At 53.6% G+C, this 22481-nt stretch overlaps 1 protein-coding gene and 1 long non-coding RNA gene across 2 annotated transcripts; one reads left to right on the top strand and one right to left on the bottom strand.

The window, feature by feature from the left end:
* Positions 1-4956: 4956 nt before the first annotated feature.
* On the bottom strand, positions 4957-7547 carry LOC112678308 (uncharacterized). The gene is made up of 3 exons (XR_003147497.3): positions 6608-7547; positions 6260-6477; positions 4957-5421 (listed from the first exon to the last, which is right to left on the bottom strand). It is a non-coding gene; the product is annotated as an uncharacterized LOC112678308 (long non-coding RNA).
* A 9360-nt stretch (positions 7548-16907) lies between these two features.
* On the top strand, positions 16908-21696 carry AQP2 (aquaporin 2). The gene is made up of 4 exons (XM_025477574.3): positions 16908-17329; positions 19913-20077; positions 20662-20742; positions 21464-21696. Exons 1-4 carry the CDS (start codon positions 16970-16972, stop codon positions 21671-21673), a joined length of 816 nt encoding a protein of 271 aa, XP_025333359.3. The 5' UTR covers positions 16908-16969; the 3' UTR covers positions 21674-21696.
* Positions 21697-22481: the final 785 nt, after the last annotated feature.

The raw sequence follows: 22481 nt of genomic DNA, 5'->3' as shown, positions 1-22481 counted from the left end.
CCTGAGGTTTCCATAGTTTATTATAGTCATTATAATGCTTGTCAATAAGAGAAAAATGTGCCCAAATTACTGGAGGAATTAGGTGTGAATTGCATACTCAGGCATTCCACAGCCAGGGCCTGGCTTCAATCAATACTGTAACAATGACAGGCCTTATCAAAGCATCAGAACTTGCTTAAACCTAAAAGATTATTAGCCTTTGAATTAGCACTCCAAACAGGGCTCTTAATTAATCTGCTAATGATTTTCTTTGTTTAGAAGGATTAGCCCTAATCAATCCTAATACATGTTCCCAGAGCTAGATGCATGCATTTGTCCTTTCAGTGGTCCTTTGGAGAGCTGGGGTTCTGGGGTTAGAGTCCCTGCCCTCGGGGAGCACACGGTGCAGGAGTGGAGCCAGTACACACACCAGTCTTCTGAGTCAGGGGGCCGAGTGGTGTCTCACACCAAGGGCGCAGAGCAGGAGGCTGGGAGTAACTCTGGCTGGGAGGCAGGGAGGTGTCAGACCACATCAGGCCTTTGAACTGAGCTTGGAAGCCTGCCTAGGATATTGTCAGGTAGAGACGAGGGCTGGAGGATTTCAGGCAGGGTGGGCAAGGTGTTCCAGGCAGTTGGAACGGCGAGAGCAAAGGCATGTTCACAGGCACACACAGGTGCCCATACACGCTCTTGAGGTCAAATGCATCCTTCTCCCAAGAACTGGGCAAGTCAGAAACTATCTGAAAGATGTCATATGCCCACCTGAGTCAGCATACAGCTCAAATTCTCACCGGGCTCTGGATTCCAGCTAGCCTTTCCTCAGGAGGGCTTTCATGTCTGCCATCCCCTGCCTTCCTTCCCATCAACGCAGGCCCTCTCTCTGTCCCCAGCTGGACATTCTCCTTAGGGTCCTTACTCACCACAGACTTTGGTACTGTCGCAGGAGGCCCGGTGGGGGCTGGGCCAGAGGTTACCAGTCCTGATGAAGCTTGGATGTTGTAAGACTTGGACTTTTCCATCTGCCTCTGCTGGGCTCTTTGGCTGACTGGCCAAGCTGTGGGGGCAGGGAGGCCTCCATAACACTGTGGACCAACGATGGGGGGTGGGGCTGTAGCTTTGTCCAATATTTAAAGCATTGGTTAGAAACAGTCCCAAAGTGCTTTCTTCCATTGATCGATGACAAGTATTTATTGATCATATACCCTTAAGGGTTGTTATGTTTTTTTAAAGATTTTATTTATTTATGAGAGAGACAGACAGACAGAGACACAGGCAGAGGGAGAGGGAGAAGCAGGCTCCACACAGGGAGCCCAACGTGGGACTCGATCCTGGGTCTCCAGGATCACACCCTGGGCTGAAGGCGGCGCTAAACTGCTGAGCCACCCGGCTGCCCCCTTTTAGGGTTTTTAATTGGCGTATTGCAAGCATACATTAAGATGCACACGTCATCAGTATACAGCCTGATGCGTTTTCACCAACTGAACACACCTGTGTAACCAGAACCTAGATCAAGATGCAGAACGTGACCAGCACCACAGAACTCTCATTCCTTCCTCGGCATCACCTGTCCCAAGGATAACCACTGTCCCGGCTTGTGACAGGATAGATCAATTTTGTCTGATTTTATACTTTATATGGATGGAATCATATAGTATGAACTCTCTTGGCACTTACTCTTTTTTTTCAATTGAGGTATAATTGACCTATAACATTATATTAGTTCCAGGTGTACAACATAACGATTTGATATATTTATACATTGCAAAATGATCACAAGTCTAATTGCCATCTGTTACCATACCAACTTGCAATTTTTCTTGTCTTGTAATGGGAACTTTTAAGATTTAATCACTTAGCACCTTTCAAATACACAATACAATACTATTTTTTAAAAAGATTTTATTTATTTATTCATGAGAGATATATATAGAGAGAGGCAGAGACACAGGCAGAGGGAGAAGCGGGCTCCATACCAGGAGCCCGACGTGGGACTCGATCCTGGGACTCCAGGATCATGCCGCGGGCCGAAGGCAGGCCACCCAGGGATCCCCACAATACAATACTATTGACTATAGTTACCATGTTGTCCCCCATGGCTTATTTATTTTACAACCAATAGTTGGCACCTCTTGATCCCCTTGACCCATTTCACCTGAACCCCTCAACCCACCTCGGCAACAACCAATCCATTCTCTGTATCTATGAGTTTTGTTTGTTTATTCATTTGTTTTTAGATTCCACAGATAAGTGAAATCGTACGGTTTCTTTCTCTGACTTATTTTACTGAGCATAATTTTCTCAAGGTTCATCCATAGTAGGGACTTTCTTGGCACTTTTTTTCTTTTATTGAGGTATAATTGACATATAGCATTATATTAGCTTTAGGTGTACAACATAACCCTTCGATATTTGTATACACTGTGAAATGATCACCGCAATAAGTCTGGTTGCCAAACATCACCAAACCGTGTGGTGAGAACTTTTAAGACTTACTATTTTAGCAACATTTAAATATGCAATACAATAGGGGCATCTTGGTGGCTCAGTTGGTTGAGCATCTTGGTTTTTGCTCCAGTCATGATCTCATGGTTGTGAGATCCCACCCCTTCTTACTCAGCAGGGAGTCTGCTTGGGATTCTCTTTCTCCCTCTGCCCTTCTCCCTGCTTTCTCTCTCTCTCTCTCTCCCTCTCTCTCTCTCTCTCTCTCAAATAAGTAAATAAATCTGGGGTACCTGGGTGGCTCAGTCGGTTAAGCTCCACTCTTGGTTTTGGCTCAGGTCATGATCTCAGGGTCTTGGGACTGAGCCCTGAGTCAAACACCATGCTCAGCATGGAGTCTGCTTGTCTCTTTCCCTCTTCTCTCTCTCTCTCTCATAAATTAAAAAAAAAAAATCTTAAAAAAATAATAAGTAAATAGTCTTTTTTAAAAAAAGTAAATAAATAGGGCAGCCTGGGTGGCTCAGCAGTTTAGCGCTGCCTTTAGCCCAGGGCATAATCCTGGAGACCGGGGATCAAGTCCCACATCGGGCTCCCTGCAGGGAGCCTACTTCTCCCTCTGACTGTGTCTCTGCCTCTCTCTCTCTGTCTCTCATGAATAAATAAAATATTTTTTAAAAAAGTAAATAAATAAATATGCAATACAATATAATTGACTATGGGCACCATCCTTGGATAAATAGATTGGTCAAAGACTCTGAAGAGGGTGTTTGTAAGACTGATCTCAATAAGGAATAGGAACCCACAAATGTAAAATAGAGTCAATCATGTGTATTGGGGGGTAGTGTCTGTGCTCCCTGGGAGAATGGATAGGGCAAGCGGCCTGGTGGACAGTGCTCTGGTCTAGGAGTTGGAAACTTGGATTCAAATGTGATATTTATCTGCTGCACAACCTTGGAAAAATCTCTTCCTCTCTGGACCTCCTCTGCAGGGTTGGAGTGGATAATAGTATCCTACCTTCTCACCACCAAAGACACCTTCTGTTATCTATTCCCCCCACTTGTGCCATGGACGTCATGCTTTGAAAAATGTTTCTAACTGAGTGGACCACATGTAAGTAATGATTAATTTGTTTCCTCATTTTTTGTTAATGGAAGATGTATGGTGCAGACTCAGATCTGTAGCAGATAGCAAGCGGTGCCACCCCGGCTTGATGGAATTCCGGGGAAAAAAAGCAGAGGCTCTTTATGGCTGAGTTACTTGATGGCAGCTTCATGTCAGGGAAATGTTCAAAGCCTGGTGCACCTGATAAATTATAGTGAATAGCCTGAGAACCCCCATTCCAGCCGTCGTGCAGCCCTGCGCCCAGGAACCACTGATGATGAAAGGCAATCACTAACTTTCCTTCCAGCTCCCATAAGCTCTCCCTCCCCGTGGGGAGGTCACCTTCTCAGGGTGACCTCAACCCCCAATGCCCCACTCTGTGTCCACAGCTAGACAAGTCCTCAGGGGCCCAGGGCTCACGTTGCTCCAGGGACTCTTTGGAAGGTGCTGATGGAACCTGAATCTGTGGAGCATTGTGATAACTGCCCGCTGCAGGTCCAGGCAGTCCCCTGCGGAGAGAATCCAGTGCTCTCTTCAGAAACAAGACTTGCCACCTCCTTCAGAGACTGACTCCTCCTCCACTCCTGGCTGCTCAGAGCTCGGGCTCTGGGACCTCACTCTGTTTTGTGCAGCCCTAAGAGCTCTCTACTTGCCAGCCCTGTCCTCATTTCTGTTCATGACCCAAGGATGAGATGAAGCCTGCTTGAGGACAGGAATTGTGCTTACTGATGGGGTATAGCACCACACCCGCAAGAAATCAGAATCTGTCCAGGGCTGGGGACTGGCAGGGATTTGGGAGGGGTAGCACTTGATCCAAGAGAGCTTCTTGGCAAAGATGTAATGTGGAAGGAGGAGGGGGCAAAGCTATATGGGATCAGGTATTGTGGGGGGTCATTTGGCTCCAACAGTCTCCATGCAGTATTCTGAGTAGGAGGGTACATGGGGCACCCAAGGACTCACTCCTACAGGAATGAAGTAACCAGAACTGCTCTAGGGGGCAGTGGCAGTGGTGGTCCTGGTGAGAGCAGCATGGCTTGGAGGCTAGGGCAGCAGTTTCAGAATTCAGCTCACCTTGGTTTGAACCTCGGGATGGTTGTTATTGCCTCGAAGATGGCCCAGAATTCAACCTTGAACAAGCCGTTTCTGGAGGGCTGGGAGGTGCGAAGGCCAGCATCGCCCAGGGAGCTTTCTCAGTGTGTGTGTGCCACCCCTCCCCACTCTCACCCATACATAATTCAGACAATATGACCTCCAAGGAGGTTGACCGTTGCATTGTGAAAAGCCTTCCAGGTAATTCTGATCCGTCCCTGACACTTTGTCTTTCTCCCCCAGAACAACTGGTCCAGGAAGGCCATTGGAAAAGGAACAAGACACTAACTACTCCTTTGGGTTTTGTTTTGTTTTGTTTTTTTAAGATTTATTTATTTATTCGTGAGAGACACAGAGAGAAGCAGCCACAGGCAGAGGGAGAAGCAGGCTCGATGCGGGACTCGATCCCGGATCCCAGGATCATGACCTGAGCTGAAGGTAGACGCTCAACCGCTGAGCCACCCAGGCGTCCCCTAACTATTCCTTTGAACTCATTAGGCCACCAGTAGCTCAGTCCAGCCCAATTCAACCAGCTAGTATATTCATTCAAGGCATTTTTATTTTTATGGAGCTTCTACACTGGACAAGACCCTAGGTCCGGGGTTAGAGACCCAGGACCCATCCATGGTGGGGAAGGCAGGCGAGAGCAGACATCACAGTGGTGTGACAGCTTGTGATAAGGAAAGCCTGGAATGCTCTAGGAACACCTAGGAGGGGCCATGTCAGATCATTAGAAAAGGCTTCTTGGGGAAAGAAGAGGATCCAGCCAGGAGAGTGGAGGAGGCCTTTCAGGAGGAAGCTGCTGTGCACGGCCTGGAGGCGAGAACAGAGCCGGTTCAGGGAAGTGCGAGTAGTCCCAAGCTCAGCCTGTGTGCTGTGAGAGCATTCTGGGGGGACTAAAGGGTGGAGTTTATCCTGTGGGAGGAGGGGGTGCGGGCAGGGAAGGGATCGGAGGGAGACTGCAGGGCCAGGGTCACTCTGGGGAATAGCTGGGCCTGGAAAGAGGTCTCTGGGGTCAGGCGTGGAAACACTGGCTGTTTGGGGAATCAGAACAAAAGAGGCTGAAGGCCTGAGTGAAGAGTGTCTGTGGGGCCAGAGAAGAGGGGCTGGGTTCCTCAGAAACACAACTCCAGCTGTGGCTAGGCCCACCTCCGCCAGGCAGCAGGTGCCTTCAGAGGGGGTTGTTCTGGAGGTTCGTGTCCAGCCTTCACCATCCGTGTCACCCAGCTTTTCCCTGCCTTTTCCTGCCCCTGCTTCTCTTCCTCTCTCCCTCCCCAGTCTTCCCAGTTCCTCAGCTTTGTCCTTAAACCTCCCCTCCACCTGCTGGAAGCCCGGTTCTCCTCCTGTGTGGGGACAGTCCACCTCCGTTCTGTTCATTGACCTTCTCAAACCCAAAGGCCTCCCTACGTCCACCTCGGTCAGTGCCTCCCACAGCCACAGCCTGGAGCTTGCCTCTCCTAAAATGCCTGCACTTCTCAAAGCTTCGATGGAACACGTCCCTCTGTGCTTCTGATTCTCACTCCCTCGCCCCTGCCTCCTGTCCTGGAGCCCTGCTCCCCTGGACCTCCACCTTGCCCCCCCTCCACCTCCTCCCCTCCCTCCAGGACCCTCTGGGCTCAGCCTCCCCTGCCCAGCTGCCCATTGTGCCCACCTGGCACCTGCTGGGCCGATGAGCTGCCTTCCTGGCTTCATGCCTTGGGCCGCCTCATCCAGCTGGACAGCAGCAGGCAGGTGGAGCTCCCGGCCTGTCACCTCTTCAAGCCGTCCCAGAAGCACCTCAACATCAGAACCCATCTCATCGCTGGTCTCCCAACCTGCTCCTCCTCCGGGGCTCCCCGTCTTGGTAAGGGGCAGCAGGGCTCAAGTACTCTGTGCAGGGTGTCTTGTCACTCTGTCTTCTTCCCACTCTCGACCCCACCATCTCACCAAGGCCCCCGGAGGCTCCCCTCTAATGTGCCCAGAACCCATCATCATGCTCTGGTGGGTACCCAGCACTTACCCTGCAAGTTCCTGGTTTATTCTTTCACACATTCGTTCAACAAGAGTTTCTTGGAAAGCCCCTCCTGGGCAGCACCGACTGACTTGTGTTCACGAGTCCAACTCCGACAGATGCCCCACGTGCCACCTGACTTCCCTCGTCCTAACACCAGTGATCGACCTGAACTCCACCCTTGTTGACCAACCCTGTCTTACTTCCTAAGCTGCCCAGGAGTTCGGCTGCTCCTCCTCGTTGCCATATCTGGGTTCTGCTGGCCTCATCCTGACTCTCAGTGGCAATCGGATGAGTTGTGGTGGCCATGAAGGCTATGAAGGTGGCTATGATGGCTCGATTACTGCAGTGGCAGTCGTGGAGAAACCATGTGAGATGGGGCTGCTGGGGGAAGTGACTCGATCAAAATCCCCTTAGGGATGTTTATTAATTTATGCCCTCCATAAACATTTATTGAGGATCTACAAGGCACCAGGCACTGAGCTAAGCCCTAGGGACACATCAGGGAGCTAAAAATACACAGGCCAGAAGCTTACAGCATAGTGGGGGGAGACATTCATCATATAAATGTCATAATTATGACCAAGACAAGTGCTCCACCAGGATGGCCCATGGTGGCCAAGCATGTAAGAGGAGGCTTGAGGCTTTCTGAAGAAATCACGGTTACACTGAGACCTAAAGGACAGACTAAAAGAAGACAGGAGGGATGAACATCCCAGGTGGTGGGAGCAGCATGTGCAAAGGCCCTGGGGGGAAGTAGAGGCAACACACTGGCCAGAAGTCCCACACAGCACGTGCTTTTGTTTTTCAGCTGTAAAACAGCATAACACAAATTTCACCATTTCATCCACCTCAAAATGTGCAACTCAGGAGTGTTGAGTAAATTCACAGTGTTGTGTAACCGCCACGACTATCCAGTTTCAGAATATTTCATTAACCCCAGAAGGAAACCCTACACTCATTAAGCAGCCACTCCCCTGCCCCCTCTTCCCCCCCATCCCCGCCACCCTGGGGCCCCTGGCAACCACTCATCTGCTGTGTGTCTCTGTGGATTTGCCTATTCTGGACATTTCTTATCAGTGGACTCACCAGTCTGTGGCCTTTTGTGTCTCCAAACAGCCAGTGATTCCCCAAACAGCCAGTGTTTCCACCCCTGACCCCAGAGACCTCTTTCTAGGCCCAGCTTTTGTGTCTGGCTTCTCTCCCTCGGCAATAATCTAAAAGTTTCATCCACATTGGAGCATGTATTGGTACTTTTTTCCTTTTTATGGCTGAATCGTATTCCATTGTGTAAACAGACTGCATTTTGTTTATCCACTCATCTGGACATCTGGGCTGTTCCCACCTTTGGGCTACTGTGAATGGAGTTACTATGGACATGTGCGCACAAGTTCTTGTTTGAAGACCTGATTTCGTCTCTTTTGGCTACACACCTAAGGAGTGGAGCTGCGGGGTCACGAGATGACTGTTTACCTTTCGGAGGAACAGCACACCCTGCTCATTGCACCCATTTGACGTGACTTAAGTTTGAGCTGTGGCAGTCAGACCGGGGCCAAGGTGACATCGGAGAGTAAACACGGTTATTTTTGGATATTTTCGGTTTCTTCTCATCTCCTGTCATTCGGGATGTGTAAAGCGGAGGAGAACAGGCTGAGAGGGGCCATCTGATAAACTGCCCCTCGGATGGAGAAACTGGCCCGTGGAGCTGGCCCTGCCAGGGATCTTTGTCAGTTTTGTTCCTTGACGTATCTCAACCCTAAAACAGTGGTTGGCACACAGCTGATGCTCAGTAACTATTTGCCGCATGAATAAAGAAGCACAATGAACTGTTTCAAGTGCTCTAAAATCCCAAGAAAATGGACATTCGTCAGCTAGAACCAGAGAGAATGGACCAACATTGCAGCCAGAAGGTGGGTAGTTAGGTAAGGAAAGGACTTCCCAGAGCCATGGGCCCTCCGCCCCCCCGGGGAAGTGAGCACTCACCACGTGCAGGCACTTTTACATCTGTTTACCTGGACGCACTAGGAGGGCCTGTGTGGCTCTGGATCGGTAGCCAGGAAGCCTAAGAGGTGGAACCGGGATCCCCCCCTCCCCCAGGCTGCTGGACCTCCAGGCCTTGCTCCCCTGGTGAGGACAGCAGTCCCTCCCTCCCAAGGCCAAGGCTCAGCTTGGGGTGTGGTCAGCCGGGGGTAGGGGGTTGGGGGGTGGAGACTCCCCTGGGGCCCTCAGAGGTGCTGTAGGGAGTCCTCAGTTCTCCCTTCCCCCAGCAGAGGCCGGAGGGAGGAGGGAAGGATGGCAGCAGAGCGTGAAAATCGGAGGGTAATATTGAATTGCAGCAAAATGAGCAGAGGATTAGGTGCCCCACCTGGACCCAGCCCCGGAGAATACCAAGGCCTGGGCTGGCTCTCGTGAGAAGCTGGCAGGCCCGGTACCAGGCGGAAATGTGGTTGGATGAACAGGGGTCACAAGGCGGTGGCTGAGGCCACGGGCAGGAAGACATAGTCGTTTGGGCTAAGGTCTTCTCTCCCGGGCACCCCCCCTACCTGTCCAGGCGGGGAGTCCCACATTCACTGAGCTCCTCTTAGATTCTGGGGGCAGAACTGGGGGGATCAGAGCCAGGCTGGGATGCTGCCCCAGGACCCTGCCTTTAGGGACTGTAGGGGGCAGGGGGAGAGGAACACACAAAAGCCCAGGATTCTGGGAGTGAGGTACAGGAGGCTGCCTTGACTAAGTAAGGCTTCCTGGAGGAGGGTGAAGGGTGTGGGGCTGGGTCGGGATTCAGGAAGACATCAGTTTGAATTATGACTTGGCTACTTCCTAGCTACTTTGACCTTGGGGAAGCAGTTCATTCCACACACATTCTTTTGAGGGTCCACTCGAGCATGCCAATCACAGGCTAAGCGTTGAGACTACGAAGGTGAATCCGATACAGTTCCTGTCCTCAGAGCTCAGCAACTGGGCCAGGACAGCATGATCTGTGCCGTCCTGGAGGTGAGCAGGGGGCTCTGGGGCAGGGGGCAGAGGAGGTGGTAGCCAGCCTAATGTCCTTGGGCCTCCCTTACCCCGATCCTTGAAATGGGGTTGGCACCCACTTTACCACATAGCTGAGGTGACCGGCTGAGAGGAGTGTGAGCCTGGCACTCACACGGTGGACGAGCAGAGCAGGTCTCGAGGGGAGGTGTGAGGCTGACAGAGGCCGAGGCCGGGGAGGGACAAGGGGGGGTATGGCGCCAGGGTGGGGGGAAGGTTGGCGCGATGGCACGGTGGGGAGGAGAGGGACCCCGCACAGGGTCTGAACGGGGCCTGCAAGTTACCCAGTCACGGGCGCCCTCGGAGCCCTCACTGGAGGCAGGTGCTGGGGAGCAGGGTGGTTTGGCTGCAGCTGCTCTGAGTGGGGAGTTAAACAGGTTTGGGTGACCTTTGCAAGCAAGGTTGTGGGGCGCTGCCTGTAACCCTTCCAGCTTGTTACCACCTCTTCTCTGGTAATGACCCCGGTGTGCCCTGGCATTTACAGCCCCCCTCTCTCCCTGCAGGGCAGGGACACCGGCTCTCCTGGCCAGCTGGCAAATACTTTCCCACTCTGCCCTCCAGCCCTGTGGGAGGAGTCCCCCAGGGTGGGTGGAAACCAAGGCACCCTTGGCTCTCTGGGGCCTCCGGCCACCGCCTCCCCCAGACGTCGTAGGGGAGGAAGCCGGGGGCTAGAAGTTCAGTCAAGGAAGGAGCAATGTGGCCTCCTGCAGCCTACCCCTCCTGGCTGATCTCCTGGTCTCCCCCATGGGTCTCACCCATAAGGGCTCCCAGCTGCCTGCCCCGTAAGGAGGCTTCGTTAGCCTGGACTCTCCACGCTGCACAGCCAGCTGTGTTGGGCCCTTTTAGGCCTTGGTCCGACCCTCCTTCTCATACAGAAACTCCTGCTGCCCCAGCTTCCTCCGTGTTTGCTCAGCTTTATTTTTTTTGGGGGGGGGGACTCTCCCAAGCAACTGGGAACTCACCACTCCACAAGGCAGGGTTATTAGAAGGCCTTCCTGCCCCCAGCCCCTTACTCACACCTGATCCTTTTCAAATGAGGACAGACTTGTTCCTGACCCTTCCTCATCCCACCAGGGTGCAAATGCACACTCCCTCTTTCCACCCAAGCTCTGAGTTCTTTTTTTTTTTTAATGTTTTATTTATTTACTCATGAGAGATACAGAGAGAGGAAGAGACATAGGCAGAGAGGGAGAAGCAGGCTTCCTGCAGGAACCCCGATGCAGGACTCAATCCCAGGACCCTAGCATCACGACCTGAGCCAAAGGCAAACACTCAATCAATGAGCCACCCAGGCGCCCTCAGGCTCTGAGTTCACTCCTAAATCAGGTCCCTGAAGAATGCCATGAGGCTGCAACCCCCGGGGAAGGGTGCAGGGGAGCTTGGAGGGATAAGAGCTGATGGTTTTGCTCATTTATTCACTTGATGAGCATTTATCAAGCACCTATAATATGTCAGGCCTTATGCTAAGCACTGGGGGTGCAACAGTGAGTTCACCCAGATAAGGCCCTGCTTCTGGGAGTTCACAGTCCAGGGGAGGAGCTAGACACTGAGCAGATCATTGCAAGCCTCTGAGTGATATGAACGGGCAAGGCACACCATTGGGTGGGTGGTCCTAAGAGTGCATGTTATTGGGGCTACAGGAAGCCTTCCCCAATAAGAAGGTGATTTTTGAGATAGAATCAAAAGCAGTATTTTTCAAACTGTGAGTAGCAACCCATTAGTGGGTGATGAAGTCAATTTAATAGTTGTGACCTAAATTGCTTTTTTTAGTGAAATAGGAGTTTAAAGCCTCACAGTTAGGAAATATTGTTTGGGAAATATTAGTTTTAGTTCTCTATAGCCATATCTACATCTATATTATCCATCTACATATTGACATAATGTCTATAGGTTAGGGTATCAAATGTGTGTCTTCCAGAGGGCACCTGCACCCCAATGTTCGTAGCAGCGATATCCACAATAGCCAAACTATGGAAAGAGCCCAGATGTTCACCAGCAGTTGAGTGGATAAGAAGATGTGGTATATATATACACACAATGGAATATTATTCAGTCATCAGAAAATGAATTCTTGGGATGCCTGGGTGGCTCAGCAGTGGGAATCTGCCCGGGGTCCCAGAATGGAGTCCTGCATTGGGCTCCCTGAGTGGAGCCTGCTTCTTCCTCCACCTGTGTCTCTACCTCTCTCTCTCTCTCTCTGTGTGTCTCTCATGAATCAATAAATAAAATATTAAAAAAAAAGAACAAAAGAAAGAAAAGAAAATGAAATCTTGGAATGCCTGGGTGGCTTAGCGATTGAGTGTCTGCCTTTGGCTCAGGGCGTGATCCTGGAGTCCTGGGATGGAGTCTGACATCGGGCTCCCTGCATGGAGCCTGCTTCTCCCTCTGCCTGTGTCTCTGCCTCTCTCTGTGTGTCTCTCATGAATAAATAAATAAAATCTTTTTTAAAAAATGAAATCTTGCCGTTTGCAATGACGCGGATGGAACTAGAAGGTATTATGCTAAGCGAAATAAGTCCGTCAGAGAAAGACAATTACCATATGATCTCACTCATATGTGGAATTTAAGAAACAAAACAGAGGATCATGGGGGAAGGGAGGGGAAAATAAAATAAGATAAAATCAGAGAGGGAGACAAACCATAAAAGACTCTTAGCTATGGGAAGCAAACTGAGGGTCACTGGAGGGGAGGGGTTAGGGGGACGCGGTACTGGGAGACGGGTATTAAGGAAGCACATGATGTAACGAGCGCTGGGTGTTATATAAGACTGATGAATCACTGATCTCTACCTCTGAAACTAGTAATACACTCTATGTTAATTAATTGAATTTAAATTTAAAAAAAAAAGTGTGTCTTCCTGCAGGCCTCCGTCAAAAAGGCTGGCAAGCCCCTGGCCTGGAGTTTGAGGAAGAGTTAGCCATGAGGAAATGGTGGTGACACATGTTCCTGGCAGAGGGAACAGCTTACCAGGGCCCAATGATGGGGTTGGAAGGAGGAGTGCCAAGCGCAAAGTCCTGCCTTGTCCTATGGGGCGGGGGCGGGGGGGGTCTCTGTGAGGCTAGGTAAGATTCCCACCTTCCTCATCCCCAGGGCCCACCCCATGGGAAGGAGACAGGGGGCAGGAAGCTGTCTTTGCGCCTCCCCAGGCCCTGGAGCTACAATCATCCCTGCCTCGACCCAGGCGACCCAAGCTGTGACCCTTAAGGCTGCCTGGCCTCTGAGGTCAAGGCTGGGATGATCCTACCTCCAGCGATAAGACAAGGTCAGCCAATCCATGGGGATAAAGCCTGAACGTCTGTATCAAACAGATCTGCATCTAGAGCTCATTTCCTCTACTTACCAGCCTTGGGATCTCAGGCAACGTTTACAACCTCTCTGTGCCTCAGTTTCCTCCTGGATAGCACGGGGCTAGTAAGACTGAGGAGTCTAGAGGAGGAGGAGTCTAGTCTTACTAGAGTAAGATTCCCCTCAAAAGTCCCCAAGAGTCCCTGTAAGGACTTTCGGTCCTTTCATACTTTTCAGTATGAGTATGTCCTGGGTATGGCTTGGAATATTCCTACGCTAAAAACGTATTTGTTATTTTTCTGAAATTCAAACAGACTCAGGCATTCTGTATTTTATCTGTCACCCTATGTAGAAATCCAGGGGCTCAGGAGCACCTGGGTGGCTCAGCGCTTGAGCGTCTGCCTTGGGCCCTTGGGCTTGGGTCGTGACCCTGGGATCCTGGGATCGGGTCCCACGTCGGGCTCCCTGCATGGAGCCTGCTTCTCCCTCTGCCTGTGTCTCTGCCTCTCTCTGTGTCTCTCGTGAATAAATAAAATCTTTTAAAAAAGAAAAAGAAAAAGAAATCCAGTGGCTCACACTTTGTCCCCAAACCACAGGGACACCCTGGAATACTTCTCAGGCTTCCGGAGGGGCCGGCCCCAGTCTCCCACCTCTCCGACCCTCCTGCCTGGGGCTGCCTCTTTCTTCTCTCTGTCTCAGCTCCACTTGACCGTGGGTCTGCCCTGTTCCTTTTCCCTCATTCCCTGAAGTCCCAGCCTCACAGGCTGTGGCGTGTGACCCACTTTTACTGACCTTGTGGGGAGAATGGAGGGCACTGGCAGCTCAACTCCAGCAGGAAACACACCTTGTGGCAACTGTCAGACAGCCTGGGGCCTGGATCCCAGGATCCCGTCCCTGCACTCCCACAAGGGGCATCCTCAGGGCCCAGCTCCCCACAGACACCCTCTTCCTGCTTGTGCTGTTGCAGGGTCTCAGCCCCTCCTTCAAGCCCCCAGCAGATGACACACGCATCCACGTTGTCTTGCAAAACAACAGCCCGGTGTCTGGTGGGACCTGGGAAAGGAAGAGTCCTGGAGGTAGATGAAACTGTGTTACGTTTGATTAATTAGACGAAGCCAAATGATTGCCAAGTCACGTGTGAGGCAAGAAACACGGGTGCGTGGCAAAGCCTACAGGAGTATCTGAAGACTGGAAAGAAATTCGGGACACGATAGCGGACAATGGTGTGAGAAGTGGTGCGTCACTACACTCCTGATGGCCCAGAGGGTGATGCCGGGTAGGAAAACACTGAGGATTCTGAATCAAAAAGAAATTTAGGGAAGTTGGACTCTGAATGTGAAGACATTTGGGGACTATTTTAGCCAACTTGTTTTACCTATCATTTCCTTTCTGGTACAGGCATAAGAGTGATTTTGACTTCGAAAAAAAAAAAGGGATATTGAAATAAATCTGAGAAAATTCTTTCATTATGCACAAAACAAAAATTGGTCTTCATGGCTTTCTAAAATTATTTTTGGTTATGGCAAAAATACACAGAACATAAAACCTTCCTAACCATTTATAACTGCACAGTTAAGTGGTCTTAGGTACCTACACATTTTTGTGCAACCATTACCACAATCTATCGTCAAGGAAGCATTTCTCGTGGTGATTCGTGGTGCCTGATTCGTGGTGCCTCATACAATTGATGGCACCTTGGACCTCATAAGACACGGCGTAGTGGTCAGCATAGACAAAATGCAGCCCTCCCCTGGAGGAGCTCCGTTGCCCACCCAGCTCGAACCCCCTGGCTTTGACAGGTGCACCTTTTTTCTCCCTGGCTCAAAAGGAATGCACAGCACAAGTAGGACCCAGTCATGGTTGGTGCCCTCCCCTCCTCCAGTCCTGGGCCCGGACCAGAACTGAGTAAGTCTTAATCCCTCTGACTTCAGGTTCTTATCTGTAAGATCCGTAGTCTCAATGACCTCTAAGATCCTACTGTGGGGCACCTGGGTGGCTCAGTCAGTTAGGTGTCTGCTTTGGCTCAGGTCATGATCCCAGGGTCCTGGGATGGAGCCCCACATCGGGCTCCTTGCTCATCAGAGAGATTGCTTCTCCCCTTCTCCCTCTGCCTGCCGCTTCCCCTACTTGTGCTCTCTCTCTCTGTCAAATAAATAAATAAAATCTTTTTTAAAAAAAGATTCTATTGGGTTCTAAACTTGTGACTATGATTGAATGAGCATGTGCGCACACACACATACACACACATATTTGGGTTGGGAATTCATAGGCTGCAGAGAGAAACTGTGACACTTCTGCATTTATGGGGAGGTAAGAGATTTTCACTTGACTAGGTGAGGGCAGGTCCTGCCCAGAATCAGGGGTCAGCAGGCCACTCCCTCTCTCTGTCTCTCAAGATCATAAACATCTTGACCGAAGAGGAGAGACCAGAGGGGTGCATGGTCCAACTAAGGGCACACGAGGGGCTCTACTCTGCAGTCTCCGATCCCTCCCAGACTTTTGTTCCTAGGACTGTGACTTACCTGGGGACCTGCTGGACAGGAGGTAGAGGAGGGTCTGGAGCCAATCATCCTAACTGCCCTCTGAGCCTGACCCCGTGTTTGGGGTTTGGGTATCTGGGAGAGGGAACAGGGCCAGACGGACTAGGGAAGAGTGAGAGGAGTGGGGCCCGGGGACTCCCAGACCAAAATGTCTCTTAGATCCCAGGCCAGAGCAGCACTGACGGTGGGAGGTGGCATTGCCCATATGCTGGGCTGAGTGGGCACCGAGGCCAAAGAGTCACTTATGGATCACTGCGGCCTCCCTGAGCCTGCACAGCTCACTGCCTCACAGAAATGTCCTTCCCATGTGGCTTGGGTGGCTCTGAGCTCCAGGGGGTGCCTACAACCTGTCACAGCTTCTGGGGCCCTGCCATGTGAGTTTAGGGAGACCTTTTCTCCCCCTCCAAGGAGTCAGAGTATAAATAACACTATTAACAATAGCTGATGTTAGTTGACGTATTAATAATGGTGGCTTACTGTGGGCCAGGTGTGGCTCTGAGCACTTTACATCATTTCATTTCATTCAAACCCCGATCCCTTGTAAATTGATTATTCCCTATTTACAGAGATGGACAAGAAAGGGTAAATCTCAGAGACAGAGCAGGGTGATGCTGCAATGGAAGCCCGAAGCTTCCTCAGTCAACCACAGGTTGATCCCATCACGGGGGGCCAGGGTCCCCCCGCCACTGAAGCCACCCCCTCCCTCCAGGCTATGGAAGCTGCCTTTTGGCTGGGGTTCCAGGGAGGAGGTGAAGCTTAGTAACTTATGGGTAATTGGCTGCAAGAAAGGGAGCACAGAAGAGACCTTACGCCTTGGAAAGTTCATGTCCCAAGCCAACCAGTTGTTTTCCATCCCTTTCAAGGGGGGATAATGGAAGGTTAACAACAGGAAGAGCTCCCCCATCACCAGAAGGGGTAGCATTGACATCCTGTCTCATGGTCAGTGTCGAGTGAGGTGCTGTCCCTGCCTTGACCAATACTTTGAGCTGGAGGGAGAGGGGTTTGGCATCATCCCCTTGGAGAATCCCCATTCAAGGGACCAGTGGGGGTAGGGGAGGCCCTGGGGCAGCAGCCCTGGGGGAGCCAGGGAACAAACACGGAAAACCAGGGGACGTCAGTCCTTATCTGGAGCTCATTAATGGGGAACATTAGTCAGCTGTGAAGGCCAAGATGGGGTGATAGGCATGCGGGTGGGCAGGGGTGGGGGGGGCAGGAGGCAGCCAGAGGAGAGACAAGGTAAGGGCCCAGACTCCACCTCCGCCTCACGTGTCCAAATCCAGATGGAAGCGCCCTATAAATGCCCGTAGCCCAGCCTCCCCAGAGACCCTGAGAGAGAGAGAGAGAGAGAGAGAGAGAGAGAGAGGGAGGGAGGGAGAGAGGGAGGGAGAGAGGGAAGAAGAGAGAGAGGGAGGGAGAGAGGGAGGGAGGGAGGGAGGGAGGGAGGGAGGGAGGGAGGGAGGGAGCACCCACGAGCTTCCATCGCTGGCCTGGGCCAGCCCACAGAGGGCCCCACAGCATGTGGGAACTGCGCTCCGTAGCCTTCTCCAGGGCGGTGTTCGCCGAGTTCCTGGCCACGCTGCTCTTCGTCTTCTTCGGCCTCGGCTCAGCCCTCAACTGGCCGCAGGCCCTGCCCTCCGTGCTGCAGATCGCCATGGCCTTCGGCCTGGGCATCGGCACCCTGGTGCAGGCCCTGGGCCACGTGAGCGGGGCCCACATCAACCCGGCCGTGACGGTGGCCTGCCTGGTGGGCTGCCACGTGTCCTTTCTCCGGGCTGCCTTCTACGTGGCCGCGCAGCTGCTGGGGGCCGTGGCAGGGGCTGCTCTGCTCCACGAGATCACGCCACCGCACGTTCGAGGGGACCTGGCTGTCAACGCAGTGAGTGTCCTTTGACCCTGGGAGGTCCCCTGTACAGGGGGAGACGGGAGGGACCAGATCTGGGAGGGGACGGAGAAAGATGGAGGGGTGGGGAGGGGGAGACGGCGGTGCTGGAGCCAGGAAGGCAGGAGCGGGAAGGAGTCGGGGTGGGAGCCGCAATAAGGTCAGAGCGGAGGCAGGAGGCAGGACGCATGCGGGTCTGCTGGCACCTTCTGCCCTGAGCCTCGTGGAGGAAGAGCCCTCAAACCCAGGCTTGACTGCAAAACTCATGCTCTTTCCACCTGACCAATGTACCTTCCCTGAGCCGTCAACTAAGACTTGTTTAGCAAACAAGGAAACTGAGGCACAGAGAAGGGAAGGGATGGGCCTAAAGTCCTACAGTTTGTCAATACCAGAGAAAGCACCAGAACTCAAGGGAATCCTGAAGAGGCAAGGTCTCTCCAGACCCTGGAAAAGGTCCCCAGAGCCCGTGACCAACTGCTGATTATGGGAACGGTGCTAGTCAGACCCCTGAAGCAGTCTGGGAGCTGGAGGGGATGCCACGACCCCTTCCCTTCCACGCTCCTGCCTTCCTGGGTCCGCGCAGCACCCTGGCATCCCAGGCCATGGGTGGAGAGGCAGAGTCTGGGTCCCCTCAATCCACCTCTCGCTCCAACCCCCCATCCACATCAGGGTAGCAAATGCCCCATTCACACCTCAAACCCCTGCCTTTCCTGGCCTCCTCTACCCCTGGGCCACTGGATAAAAGGTCTGATGTCTCTGGAAAGTCCTACATGGTTTCTGTGGCCACCCCCTCCTGTGCACAGTTGGCCCTTCCTCACGCAAGGGGCAGAGGTGTTCCAAATGGGGAACTTTTTTCTTCTTCAGAATGGAAAATATGATGAGGCTGGCAGCTCAGGGATAAGAAAAGGCTAGAGTGGCCACTTCCAATGAGAATGAAATTAGTTCTGTTTCCAGCAAGGAAAGGCCCAGTCAACTGTCAACTAGCTCTCAGAAAGGAAGGGTCTGGGAAGGGTCCCCAAGTTCCTGCTCAGCATTTGCCACTTTGAAGAACTAAGGAGATCCCTGCCTGGCTGGAACGGAGCAGCAGTGGGGCTGAGTTGCCCTGAAGCTAGAAAGCTAGAAGACACCCCCCCCCCGCCGAAGGCTCTTGTTCCAGGTGCCAGCTGAGGTCCCTGGAGAGGCCAGCCTAGCCACCAGGAAGTTACCATTGATGTGCACCTGCTCTTTGCCAGGCCAGATATCACCTACTTCTTGGTACAACCCTGTAAGATGAATTATGTGATCCCTCTACCCTGATTGGTAAATCAAGGCTCAGCACTCAACTGACTCAGATCACAGAGCCAGCTGGTGTCAGCACCTGGAAATGGACGCAGAGCTGTCTGACACCAAATCCATGTCCACACCTCTCCCTTGGTAAATGGAAAGCCATTTACCAGTGGGAATGGGGCTGGGGCTCTGCCCTTGTCATTTCCAGTCCTCACACAGTGCTCCGGAATCTGTTTTGTCATCCCCATTTTACAGAAAGACAAACTGAGGCTGAAGTAATAAATAAGTTACAGGCCTCCAAAGTACCTGCCTTCAAAGCTCTTTTCACTGCCCCCCACACACTAGATACTCTACCATTGGACAACAGGGGGCACTGAGCTTAGACCCAAGAGACCCAAGTGTGCCAGTCCAATGGCTAGGGCCCAAGAATGGGGGTTCATGGCCTAGAGAAGGAGCGTGGGAGCTGAGAGCTGTCACAGTGCCAACCGGTGCAGTGCCCAGCGCTTGAGGGCAGGGTGTAGAGCACAGGATGACAAAACGAGGGAGAAATCCAGTGCTGGGTGCGGCCTGGTTATGAAATCACCTCTTCTCTCGGCCCCAAGCTCTCATTACCCAAGGCAGGGTCTGCCGGGACCATGGGCAGCCCACCTGGTCACAGGCCCCCCCCACCACAGGACAGGGCACCAGCACCCCACCCCAACCTCCACAGGATGTGCAGGGCCAGGCTCAGGCCTGAAACACGGTGCAGAACAGGCAAGATTGGGGGAAGAGGCTCAGGTGAAAGGAAAGGGTTATACACTGGGCTCATGTACTAGGACCATCCCCAGACCCGAGTCCTAAGACCCTTTCCTGGGGGCCTTTTGTCCCCAGGAAGAATGACCACAGGCCTCTCATGATACCAGTAGTATCTTGTGGCCTAGAGAGCAAAGAAGGCCTTTCTGTTATACCTGCCCTAAGCCTCCTGCCGCAGTCAAGACCTCTCCCCTCTCGTTCAGGAGACAAAATCTGGACCTCAGCATCCTTTCCCTGTCACATTAGGCACACAATCACTGCCCCCGAATCTAATGGGCTATGGAGTCAGTCTTCCTACCTCTGGTCTAGGGACCACCAGGAGTCCTGGGGTCCTTCTCTGACCTTTGGGCCACAGCTCAGGAAAAGCCATCGTTCATTTGGGCTCAGGTGGCTGGTGAGCCCAGGTGTTCCAGTCCCAGCCGGGAAGCCTCTCTGGAGCCTTGACTGCAGATGGGCAGGGAGATGGAGCCACAGTGGGGAGCCTGCTCAGCGATCCCCCACCCACCCTGTCTCTTTCCCCAGCTCAGCAACAATACAACAGCTGGCCAGGCTGTCACCGTGGAGCTTTTCCTGACCCTGCAGTTGGTGCTCTGCATCTTCGCTTCCACGGATGAACGGCGTGGAGACAACCTGGGCACCCCTGCCCTCTCCATCGGTTTCTCTGTGGCCCTGGGCCACCTCCTTGGGGTAGGTCATGACCACTGTTTCCCGCCTCCGTGGAGGGACAGGGGACAGCCATACATACCTTCCCCCAAGAAGCAGACACACAGACCACTCTAGAAATAACACACAGGGATGCCCGAGTAGCTCAACGGTGAGCGTCTCCCTTCAGCTCAGGTCCCAGGATCAAGTCCCTCATCCAGCTCCCTGCATGGAGCCTGCTTCTCCCTCTGCCTGTGTCTCTGCTTCTCTCTCTCTCTCTCTCTCTCTCTCTCTGTCTCTCATGAATAAATAAAATCTTAGGAAAAAAAAAAGAAATAGACACACAGACCGCCCCCCCAGTAGTGATAGACACAGAGCCCCCCCCCCGGGGGGGGCCAGATACACAGAACTCCCCAGAGGGACACCCCAGAAGGTGTGACTCCCAGATACCCCAAAGGAACAGATCGCACCCCAGCCTCAAGTGAATACAGAAGCCCGGGAATATAAGGACCCACCGCCCATCACAGGGATTCCCTGGAGGCTGAGGTCAGGGGCTAGAGAGGAGCTGGACGACTCCCTGCCCCGCCTCATCCTCTCCCTTCCCCTGCGACTCCCGCCTCTCACTCTAGATCCACTACACCGGCTGCTCCATGAATCCGGCCCGCTCCCTGGCTCCTGCTGTTGTCACCGGCAAGTTTGACGACCACTGGGTAATGGCCGAGACCTCCCCGCCTTCCCCTCGCCCCAAGCCCGTCTCAGCCAGGGCGGGAAGAGAGGGCCACAGAGCTGGGGGCTGCGGGCCTTGCCGTCCTGGGCGCCCGGTTGGGACACTTGGCCTGCACCCCCGCAGCGAGGATAGTAGCACTTGTGGCCTCACTGGCTTTGGGAGGGTTGCGGGATGCTCCTCAAGTGAGATGGGAAGCTGCACGCCCAGGGCGCTGGGACCCCGCCGATGGCGATGTTTAAACTTGTTAACACACACATTTCCATTAGTTAGCACTTACCCAGCCTTAGTATGGGCCAGGCCAGCCTAAGTGCCTTGCAAATGTGTGTGTGTGTGTGTGTGTGTGTGTGTGTGTGTGCTTTGCAAATACTAAAGTGGTTTTCACGACCCGCCTGGGAGGTGGGCATCGTTACAGTGGAAGGAAGGGGAAGCCCAGACAGCCTGGGCAGGTCGCCCCTAAGCACCCCCCCACCACGTCGGGACCGCGCACCCTTAACCCCCCAACAGCTGCTGCTGTCCTCCCCCAGCTCCGCCAATCTGCCCGCTTTACCGTTAATCGCGGGGCACACCCGGGCACACCCCCTCCCTCTCAGCACCAAGTAGGGGCGGGGAGCGCGGGCCGAGGCCCAGGGGTGCGGGGAGTCGGGGCCGGCGCCCCCCCCCCCCACCCGCGATGCCCGCCCGACCGCGCTCTCCCCCGCCCCCAGGTCTTCTGGATCGGACCCCTGGTGGGCGCCATCCTGGGCTCCCTCCTCTACAACTACGTGCTGTTCCCGCCCGCCAAGAGCCTGGCCGAGCGCCTGGCGGTGCTCAAGGGGCTGGAGCCCGACGCCGACTGGGAGGAGCGCGAGGTGCGCCGGCGACAGTCGGTGGAGCTGCACTCGCCGCAGAGCCTGCCCCGGGGCAGCAAGGCCTGAGCCGCCCCCAGCCCCAGCCCCGGCCCCGGGGGGCTCCAGCGACCGGGCCCGCCGCCCACCTCGCCCCCCTCCCCGGCCCCAGCGCCCCAGGAGCCGCTGCCAGGGCGGCGGGTGGCGCTGTCCGCGGTCCCACCCTCTGGCGCCCGAGGGGAGCTGGACCCTTGGGGAGCGAGGCCAGCAGGCAGAGGACCTGGGAACCCGCGGCGGGATTTTGCGAGCGTGCCCGCGTGTGTGCAGAAGTGTGTTCCTCCCCAGTGCCTCTGTGTCCCCAGGTGCGCGGTTGTGCATACTCCTGGGGGCCAGTAGCTGTGCCTGTGGCGGTGCGAGTGCGCCCCCCGACCTCCCACTCCCCTCTCCACCAGATCCTCCCCAGCGCAATAAATCTGCTTCCTCTGCAGTCACATCCTCCCCAGGAGCTCTGAGAGAGTGCTCCCGGCGACAAGGGAAGGGGAGGGCCTGGAGGCCGCTTGGAGAGCCCCATTGCCACCCCCTACCCTGCCTCTGCTGGAAAATTCCCCCAAGCCGCAGCCCTAAGGTTTGCCAGCATCCACTGCTAGAGACAGAAAATATCAACCGGAGAATGGCTTCTCCAGAAGTGGCCTCCGTTAAAAGGGAGGGTTGGGTGGCCCAGGACCTCCTTTCTGCCCGGAGGGAAGACCTCTTCAAAAAAGGAAGCCCGCATATGTGTGTGTGTGCCTGTATGTGTGTGTATATGTCCCACACGTGTGCACAAGACCCCCCCCCCATCTCCAGGGGGCTCCGGACCCAGAGATTAGCCTGTGGCAGAGCAAACAAAGCCCTCTATGGG

Source organism: Canis lupus, chromosome 27, assembly GCF_003254725.2.
Source record: "Canis lupus dingo isolate Sandy chromosome 27, ASM325472v2, whole genome shotgun sequence".
NCBI lineage: Eukaryota > Metazoa > Chordata > Mammalia > Carnivora > Canidae > Canis > Canis lupus.
Note: the sequence above shows the minus strand (reverse complement) of the source record. Positions and strands in the feature narration are given on the sequence as shown.